The sequence below is a fragment of the Sapajus apella genome, unplaced genomic scaffold (genome assembly GCF_009761245.1).
Source record: "Sapajus apella isolate SASKATOON/1434 unplaced genomic scaffold, GSC_monkey_1.0 scaffold12, whole genome shotgun sequence".
NCBI classification, from domain to species: domain Eukaryota; kingdom Metazoa; phylum Chordata; class Mammalia; order Primates; family Cebidae; genus Sapajus; species Sapajus apella.
Window position 1 is genome coordinate 27,537,381 of NW_022436952.1, and position 10,562 is coordinate 27,547,942.

Genomic DNA, 10,562 nt, shown 5'->3' on the forward strand with positions numbered 1-10,562 from the left:
CTCTTGCTACCCAGGCTGGAGTGCAATGGTGCGATCTCGGCTCACCACAACCTCCGCCTCCTGGGTTCAGGCAATTCTCCTGCCTCAGCCTCCTGAGTAGCTGGGATTACAGGCACGCACCACCATGCCCAGCTGATTTTCTGTATTTTTAGTAGAGACGGGGTTTCACCACGTTGACCAGGATGGTCTCGATCTCTTGACCTCGTGATCCACCCGCCTCGGCCTCCCAAAGTGCTGGGATTACAGGCTTGAGCTACCGTGCCCGGCAGTTCTATTTTTTATATCTAAAAATCTCAATAAACTTTTAGAGCTGGGCATTGAGGCACATGCACCTGTAGTTCCAGCTACTTGGGAGGCTGTGGTAGGAGGAACACCTTGAGCCCAGGAACTTGAGATCAGCCTAGGCAACACAGCAAGATCTCATCTCTAAAAAAAAAAAAGTTTTTAATTAAAAAAAAAAAAAAAAAACTGGGTAACTTCTGATTTAGGGACTTCAAGGTAACTTGGCTTCACATTTTAACTGACTAGCCCATTTTAGACATTTTGTTACATATGCTAAAGGGAAAAGAGTAAGTAAAAATTCTATTTCGAAGAGCTCATCTGTGAGAAGATTAAACAGTCAATCTAATGACTTAAATTTGAGTCAAATAGAGTGTTAAAACTCTTACCTTACTCTTTTGTAAAATAGCTGATGCCAGTGTTGGGACAGAGTAAATATGAGATAAACCTGAAATGTTTTGTGTGGAGTCCTAATAAGGGAAAAGGAGTCACGCTGGTGGGAGCAGGGGAAAGCAAAAAGAAAAAGCAGATAATGCAGTGGGCCGAGATTGTGCCACTGTACTCCAGCCTGGGTGACAGAGCAAGACCCCATCTTAAAAAAAAAAAAAAGCAGATAAATTGCAAGTCTGCCTTTCTTCACAGTCCAGGAAGTGTAGCCCTCCAGTGTAAATAACTCATGATCTTCCTGTGACTGACTGCTCACCAGACACTTTGGTTTACAGAAAAATGGAAGTTAAAGTTAGCTCCCGCAACCTTGGCATTATCAGTACTGCATATAACCGTCTCCAGCAAAAGCACCATCCTATAAAATCCGCAGCCTTTGTCTCCTTGCAGTCAGTTCCTTTCTTGCTTATCTACCCATAGCTTTCTTGTAAAGTATTTTCATATTTTCTCTAATAAATCTGCCCTTCTTCACCTACAACTGTCTTGGTAAAGTCCTTTACTGCCCACACCACTGACCCCAAATAGCTGCTACCTGTGACATGCTGTAGTATCAGAAAGTAAAACAGTGCTTAAAAAATGATGTAGACATATCAAAAGAACAAAGGAACTGGCTATAACAGGTTCTCAGTGGCCAAATCCCAGATAATTCGAGCAATAAAATGTGTAATGGTAGTAAATAATTAAATCATTTGGTAATATAAGAATTGGCTGGGCATGGTGGCTCACGCCTGTAATCCCAGAACTTTGGGAGACCGAGGCGAACGAATCACCTGGGGTCAGGAGTTCGAGACAAGCCCGGCCAACATGGTGAAACCCCATCTCTACAAACATAAAAAGAAATTAGCTGAACATGGTGGCAGACGCCTGTAATCCCAGCTACTCGGGAGGCTGAGGCATGAGAATCTCTTGAAACCAGGGGGTGGAGATTGCAGTGAGCCAAGATTGTGCCACTGCACTCTAGCCTGGGTGACAGAGTGAGGCTCCATCTGGAAAAATTAAAAAAGGAATCCATAGACCATAAAGGCCAGGCACAGTGGCTCACGCCTGTAATCCTAGCACTTTGGGAGGCCAATGCAGGCAGATCACTTGAGGTCAAGAGTTCAAGATCAACCTGGCCAACATGGTGAAACCTCATCTCCACTAAAAATACAAAAAAAATAGCCAGGCATGATGGTGTGCACCTGCAATCCTTGCTCATCAGGAGGCTGAAGCGCAAGCATCGCTTGAACCCAAGAGGTAGAGGTTGCAGTGAGCCAAAATCTTGACACCACATGACAGCCTGGGTGAGAGCAAGACTCCATCTCAAAAAAAAAAAAAAGTTCATTCACATTAATGAAATTCATTACAGCAAGACTCCATCTCAAAAAAAAAATTCATTCCCATTAATGAAATTAATTAGTTCATCAATTAATAGGGCAGAAGGGAAGGTTCTTCCTTAAATTGCCACTAATGAATGAATAAGAAATAATGGAATTAGAAAAAACACCACCTGGCAATCAACACAGTAACCTTTTTCAAGCAACAATCAAGGGATATCAAAATTCACAGAAAAAAGTAGGATGAAAAATAGATATTTACAGTACTGACATCATGCTCCACTCCCATATGATGCAGTGAAAGGGATACATTATCATTTCTGTAGTATCCCTGCCAAAAGTGAGTAACCTCTATCTACTCATGAGGAAACTTTAGACTAATCCAAATTGAGGAATTTTCTACAAAATAAACTATTTTGTATTTATCAAAAAGTATGAGTCATGAAAAACAAATTTTGAAAACAGTAACAACCCAGAATGAAGACGACTAAATCAATTTAACAACTAAATGCAATGTGATCTTGACAAAGAACATTACTGGCAAATTTTTAGAAGGTTATAGTATTACATCAATGTTAATTTCCAGATTTTGATAACTACATTATACTTAAGAATATCATTGTTTTTAGAAAAGCACACAATGAGAAGTATATTCAATCTCAAGTGTTTCAGGAAAAAAATCATATACAGAGAGACATAAAGCAAAATATTAACACACAGGGAATGTATCTGTGTGAAGGAAATACAGAATTCTGAAGTTAAGCATGAAATAATTTCAAAATTAAAATTTAAAAGTTAAAAACAAAAATTCTTGGCTAAGAGCCAAGAGGTAAGACGGAGAAAACTGGCTATTGATTCAATCTTTAAAAAAAACTGCTGAATATCCTATTTTTAAGTGTGAGTTAGTTAATATGCTTCTAATAATTACCACTTAAATGCTTTACAGTAGTAGTTAAAGTGGGATACTCACATAGTTTCTTCATCAATATCATTTTCTTCTGTATTACTTGTTGCTGTGGAACTAGCAGAGGAACTGCTGCCATCAAGCTGATTTACTTCATCCTCACAAACAAGATCCAGGTCCAGATCTCCATCTGAAAGCTCATGCTAGATCAAGGCCAAGAAAACAAGATGTCTATTCCAAATGTTTCCACTCAGTTGATCACCCAATCCAGCCCATAAAACAAGCACCAACGAGTAATACAGTTATCAGAAGTCTGTTCTCTGCTCCTGTGCCTCAGTTGCTGAGTCCTGTAGAGAAAAATCACACAACCACACTAACTGATACAATTTTACTAACTTATGCGTGCCGCCTTCAGCTGGGCCTTCAGTGCTACTACAATGCCTCACATATTCTGTATCAGCTTCCTCACAGAGTAACATTTCAAACCATTACTCCTCTATTCTACCTAATTTTACCATTATCAAGGTCATTAATTGTCACCTATCTGCACAGAAAAAAATACTCACCATTAAGCAAAAACTTTCAGCTGCCTTACCTGCAAACTCCACCCTTCCTTTAACTCAGATTATCAAAGGTTAACTACGCTTCACCTGATTACTCTATTCCAAACCCTATTATCTCTAGTTTATCAAAGCATTTAATCTTCTGTTCATTCTCTCAACCCACTGGGTCCTTCATTTTAACATAAAACTGAAGTCTCTCATCTTAAAAATTACTACAAAAAACACACAAGTGTCTATGCATCCCTTCTTATGTAAAAAATATCAAATACTTCTTGAATTTTTAATCCGGATTCTGGTTGTTTAGCTGGGAAAGAATCTGGCTATCTTCCAAATCCTAAATCATTCTACCCACATAAGTAACAATAAGGTACGTACTAGTTTTAGTAAAGAAAAATAGAACTTTTTTTCTTTTTTTTTAGTTGAAGTCTCTCTCTCCCAGGCTGGAGGGCCGTGGTGCAATCTGGGCTCACTGTGACCTCTGCGTCCCAGGTTCAAGAGATTCTCCTACGTCAGGCCTCCTGAGTTGCTGGGATTAGAGGTGCATGCCACCACATCCAGCTAATTTTTGTATTTTTAGTAGAGACAGGGTTTCACCATGTTGGCCAGGCTGGTCTTGAACTCCTGACCTCATGTGATTCACCTACCCGGGCCTCCTAAAGTGTTGGGATTACAGGTGTGAGCCACGGCGCTCAGCCAGAACACATTTTTAAAATCCACAATTTATGGTAGTTTAGTTTCTAAAATGTATATCACAGTTTGTTTTGTAGAATGTATAGTTTTTTTTTCAGAACCTTAAAATGCTTTAAGAATTTCTGACTTATTAGGCCGGGCGCGGTGGCTCAAGCCTGTAATCCCAGCACTTTGGGAGGCCGAGGTGGGTGGATCACAAGGTCAAGAGATCGAGACCATCCTGGTCAACATGGTGAAACCCCGCCTCTACTAAAACTACAAAAAATTAGCTGGACATGGTGGTGCATGCCTGTAATCCCAGCGACTCAGGAGGCTGAGGCAGGAGAATTGCCTGAACCCAGGAGGCGGAGGTTGCGGTGAGCCGAGATCGTGCCATTGCACTCCAGCCTGGGTAACAAGAGCGAAACTCCGTCTCAAAAAAAAAAAAAACAAAAAAAAAAAATTTCTGACTTATTAACATTTACATAAGGGCATACACACATTACTAATGGAAATCAATGGACAATATTTTCAACCTACTGTTTCAGCACATTATATGTTACAAGCCATGATTCTACTGTTTTTATCAAACACAAAATAAATCTAAAACTGGCCAAATTATTACATGATAATCTTCATTCTGAATCTTCTCCTCATCTTCTTCATCCTCTTTGGCCTCTCTTACAGAAGCTGTAGGACCACCCTCGAGAAGCATGTCAGAGCATGCAGACTTCTTAGGTCGTGTCTCAGGGGCATCATCATTTTGGGGGCTGAGATGGTTATCTGGTGGTGACAAATCTCTTGATTTCTGAGTTCGAGACAGCTCAATAGTAAGTCTCTTTTAAAACAAGAAAAACACAAATATTAGCCATACCTCACTGACACAGTAAACGATGTTTCAAGTAAAAAAAAAAAAAAAAAAAAAAATGCATCCAGATGTTCCTAAAGCCATTTTTCTTTCTTCTTCTTAAGAACAGTCTCCCTTTGTTGCCCAGGCTGAAGTGCAGTGGTGCCATCATAGTTCACTGAAAGCCTTGAACTACTGGGCTCAAGCAAATCTACTGCCTCAGCCTCTCAAGTGGCTGGGACTGGAGGTGTGTGCTATCATGCTTGGCTAATTTTGTCTTTTATTTGTTTTTAGAGACAGTATCAGGCTGGTTTCAAACTCCTGAGCTCAAGCGATCCTACTGCTTCAGCGTCTCAAATGGCTGGGACTAGAGGTGTCTGCGACCATGATTGGCTAATTTTGTGTTTATTTATTTACAAAGATGGTATCTCCTTATATTGCTCAGGCTGGTTTTGAACTCCTGGGCTCAAATGACCCTCTGGCCTCGGCTACCCACTATGCTGGGATTATAGAAGTGAGCCACCTCATTTGGCACCATTTCTTAAACCATTTCTCTGAATCCCTACTGCCTTTTATTTGTGAAAAAAATTGATGACAAAGATAAATTGCCCCATTCATCCTCCTCCTTTCATATCCAATCTCAGTTGAACATACAATTAGCAAGCAGTACAGTAAATACAGGCAGTTTTAAAAAGTATATTTAACATGAAAATCTCTGAAAGCATATTTTCCTCCCTGACCTACTAACAACTCTCAGCACTCCAACCCCCCCCACCACATCCTAAGTTCCTAAGGAAGATGAAACATTCCTTAGTTTACCACTGTAAAATAAAAATTCATCAACTAATCTCCCCCAGTGCTCATTCAACAATACTAAGAGTTCAAGATGGGACAACTTTTAATTGTGCTATAGCCTAGAATCCTTTAAATCCAAGGTAACTTGTAGAAGAGAAACTAAGTCACTGACAGAGCTTACCTCAAACTACAGCCACACTGTTCAATACAACTTTATGCAATGATGCAAATGTTCTAGAATTCCAGTATCCAATGCAAGCACTTAAAATGTGGCTACTGCAACTAAGGAACTAAATTTTTAATTTTAATTAAGTTAAATATACAGACCAGGGCACAGTGGCTCACACCTGTAATCCCAGCACTTTGGGAAGCCAAGGCAGGCAGACTGCTTAAGCCTAGGAGTTCAAGACCAGCTTGGGCAACACAGAGAAACCCCTGTCTGCACAAAAAATGTAAAAATTAGCCATGGCATATGCCCATAGTCCCAGCTACCTGGGAGGCTAAGGTGGGAGGATCACCTGTGCTTGGGAAGTTGAAACTGCAGTGACTGGAAATTGTACCCGGCAACAAGAGTGAGACCCTGTCTCTTAAAAAAAAAAAAAAAAAAAATTTACATAGCCATATGTGGCTAGTTGCTACTAAACTGGACACTGCAGAACTGGTAAGGATGGGGAACAGGATAACCAGATTTTTTTTTTTCCAATTACAAATTACAAAATTACAAATAGCACTAAACATATAAAATCTAATTACAAATATAATAAGCCAAAAGGACAACAGGAAACACTGAACCAGAAACAGATATTTCCTTACCTCTTTAAGATTGTTTATTTGCTGGATATAACCAGTCTGTGCAGCTTCCAACTGAGTAATGTACCAATGCTGGTCCCGGCATTTTTGAAAGAAAGTTGGTGAACGTACCTGAAACCTTAAAACAATTATGCCACATTAAAAAAAATCCAAATAGTAAAATATTATCAGTCTAGCAATGAATTGGCAATTATAAATTCTACTATTTTGGTTACTTGATTGTAAGGCCAAAATTCAAATAAACTCAGAGCTGCTGGTATTTGTTGTTTATACATGTGTCCACAGATTGTGACACAAGGTTCTGAAAAGCCACTTGTCCTCAAATTATCTTTCTCAAGAAATAACATTGTACATTGCAGTTAAGCTCCCAAACTAACCTACTAAGGCATATTTATTATAATAATGTAGCTAAAATACAATGACGATCATGAGTTGGGAAGAAGAGAGCCACACACCATGCAGTTTCCTCCTATAAGGAGGAAGATAACTCTTACCCCTTCTTCCCTAAGTCAGGCCCTAGCAAAATACAAAGTTTTAAGTGCTGCTCTTTATATTTCTCTATTTCATCTCCCCTTCCCATATTTCCTAGCCCTCAGAAAAAAATCACTTACTGGATCAATTACCCAGGATTGCTTCACTGTCCTCCAAAGAGTTACATGCTCTAAATAAACTACCTCTTGAACTCTTCAAGATAGCAATCAAAACTGCCCATATTACAATATGGCATTATTTCAGCTTATGCTAGGAAAAATAAGTACCGTATCTACATAAAATCAAATTAATATATGAGAGAATCTCAATCTATCCAGAGTTGCTTTTATTTAAAAAAAAAAAAAAATCATTAAAGCAAACAAACCTCTTTGTTACACAGCCTAATGCGACTACATATACAGTGAAATAAACGCAGTGAATGTGTAAAGCTGTTTTTGAAGAAAAACCTCAGGGCAAGACTAATTAGGACATCTACATCTCTCTCATTCCTTCCAGCCATTTCACTCGGCTATACAACGTTAGCTGTCCATTTTTTTCTGGGATTTTATACCTTAGTGTAAGAACTTACTGAGGATTTAACAGTTATCCAGCAATAGACATCTAATTTTAGTTAAGAACACTCATGCAAGAAAGGATAGAACATAAACACTGACTATAAAACAACAGCCCTATTTAATGTCGGGGTAGTCTTTATAAGTCAGAAGTTTTGGGGCATCATTATATGATGTTTTAATTTGATTATCAAAATGAGAACTTGAGTATTATTAAAAAAAGAGAGATTGGCTGGCCACTGTGGCTCATGCCTATAATCCTAGCACTGAGAGGCTGACGCAGGCAGATCATCTGAGGTCAGGAGTTTGAAACCAACCTGGCCAACACGGTAAAACACCGTGTCTACTAAAAATACAAAAATTAGCTGGGCATGGTGGCGTATGTCTGTAATCCTAGCTACTTGGGAGGCTGAGGCAGGAGAACTGCTTGAACCTGAGAGGCAGAGGTTGCAGAGAGCTTAGATCACACCATTACACTACAGCCTGGGCAACAAGAGTGAAACTCTGTCTCTAAATAAATAAATAAAATTTAAAAAGAGATCAAAATATATTCTGAACTGAACTGAGTAGAGATGATTCACTGTCTAGGAAGTACCCAGTGGCAAGACATTAAAGTAAGACCGTCTAAACACTATTATTTTCTTTAAATGATTTAAGCCACTGGTTAACCCTGAACACTAGTCGTAATATTTGTGCCATTAAAACAAAACCAAGCAGCACATAAAGTTTCTTTCTCTTTTAATGAAAGAATGAAATATATATTCATAGTTATAGAAATGCCTTAAATTACTTTCTAATAAATACACATAAAATTCCACCAGAATCTTGAACTAAATGAGGTTTAACTTTAAGCAATGTCTCATTAAATAAATATATATAATAATTAGAAGCCCCCATCCATGAACTTACAGTGCTACTATAGCATTATTTTATAGTAAGAGAGTAAAAATTCTGTTTTTATATGCCAATTTCATCTTGAGTCCCATGTGGACAAAAACCATGTCTATATTTTTATTCTTATCAACTCAGTGTCAGGCACACAGTACAGACTCAATGTTGCTAAAAACAAAAAATGATGTCACAACAGGAATTTGTTTCTGTACTAATATATAATAACGCCCATAAGGATGAAACTAAGGCTATAAGAAAATGTCTCTTTTATAGGCTGGTAAAATTGATGTTTGAATAATTTTGTAATTCTCTCTATGGCTGAAGCACGAAATAGCAACATTTCTCTTGGTGAATAGTCAAACCCCAAAAGTCTGAAATATTATAAAGAAGATGACCAAAATAATCCCTCCCCTCAAAATACCTGACACCAGGCACAGTGGTGTGCACCTGTAATCCCACTTACTTGGGAAGGTTGAGGCAGGAGGATCACTTGAGCCCAAGAATTCTAGACTAGCCTGGGCAATATAGCAAGACACTGCCTCTATTTAAACAAAGCAAACAAAAAACCCCACAAATAACAAAAACATGAATCTTTTTTCCTACACTGAAAATATCCCTTTTTTAACATCTTTATACTTTAAGAAAAGCTGAAGAAAACACATAATAGTAAATGCTGATATGATAGCAACTCATTTGTCCAGTATGCTCAAGAACAAATAGCTCCAAATAAGGAAAATGTAGGAGTACATTAAATCACTCTCAAGAGAAAAACGTTTAAGTATTGTGATGAAAACTTTTCAACTGTTAAATACTATGAAACTTCTCAATTCAATCTCTTTTTTTAAACACTCGAGTTCTCATTTTGATCATCAAAGTATAACATCAAGTAATGATGCCCAAAAACCTTTTTTTTCTTTATTTTTTTGTTTTTTTTGAGACGGAGTTTCACTCTTGTCACCCAGGCTGGAGGGCAATGGTGACATCTCGGCTCACTGCAACATCTGCTTCCCAGGTTCAAGCGATTCAACTGCTTCAGCTTCCCAAGTAGCTGGGATTACAGGTGCCCACCACCATGACCAGCTAATTTTTGTATTTTTAGTACAGACAGGGTTTCACCATGTTACCCAAGCTGGTCTTGAACTCCTGACCTCAGGTGATTCGCCTGCCTCGGCCTCCCAAAGTGCTGGGATTGCAAGCATGAGCCACTGTGCCCAGCCGATGCCTAAAAACCTCTGACCTGTAAAGTCTACCCCACCTTAAATAGGGCTGTTGTTTTCATTTACTTTATCATTATTTTTGAGATAGGGTCTCGGTATGTCGCCTAGGCTGAGTAGCATAATCTTTGCTCAATGCAACTACCGCCTCCTGGGTTCAAGCAATTTTCCTGCCTCAGCCTCCTGAGTAGCTGGGATTACAGGAGCATCCACCATGCCCAACTTATTTTGTATTTTTAGTAGAGACAGGGTTTCTCCATGTTGATCAGTCTGATCTTGAACTCCCGACCTCAGGTGATCTGCCCACCTCAGCCTCCCAAAGTGCTGGGATTATAGGCCTGAGCCACTGTGCCCGGTCCAAACCAATCACTTTTATTGTTGGCTGTTGGCGTAATATTTGCAAGAAAGAAAAGAACATAAACACCAACTATAAAAACAACAGCCCTGTTCAGCTGGGCATGATGGCTCATGCCTGTAATCCTAGCACTTTGGGAGACTAAGGCAGGTGGATCACCTTGGGTCAGGAGTTTGAGACTAGCCTGGCCAATATGGTGAAACCCCTTTTCCACTAAAAATACAGAAATTAGCCAGGCCATGTGGGTGTGCTCCTGTAATTCCAGCTACTTGGGAGGCAGAGGCAGGAGAATCGCTTGAACCCAGGAGGTGAAGGTTGCAGTGAGCCAAAATCGTGTCACTGCACTCCAGCTTGAGCAACTAGAGCAAAACTCTGGAGAGAGAGCGAGAGAGAGAGAGAGAGAGAGAGAGAGAGAGAGAGAGAGAGAGAGAG

The 10,562-nt window shown here is 39.3% G+C and overlaps 1 protein-coding gene across 4 annotated transcripts in view; it reads right to left on the reverse strand.

Annotated features, from left to right (window-relative positions):
* Positions 1-10,562, reverse strand: part of TRIM37 (tripartite motif containing 37) — a 108,481-nt gene that overhangs the window by 43,323 nt on the left and 54,596 nt on the right. For all 4 annotated transcript variants that reach the window (XM_032280683.1, XM_032280684.1, XM_032280681.1 and 1 more), the window contains 3 exons: positions 6,631-6,745; positions 4,801-5,013; positions 3,010-3,146 (listed from right to left, as the gene is read on the reverse strand). In XM_032280683.1, coding sequence (XP_032136574.1) covers positions 3,010-3,146; positions 4,801-5,013; positions 6,631-6,745 — 465 coding nt within the window. The remainder of the gene's footprint in view (positions 1-3,009; positions 3,147-4,800; positions 5,014-6,630; positions 6,746-10,562) is intronic.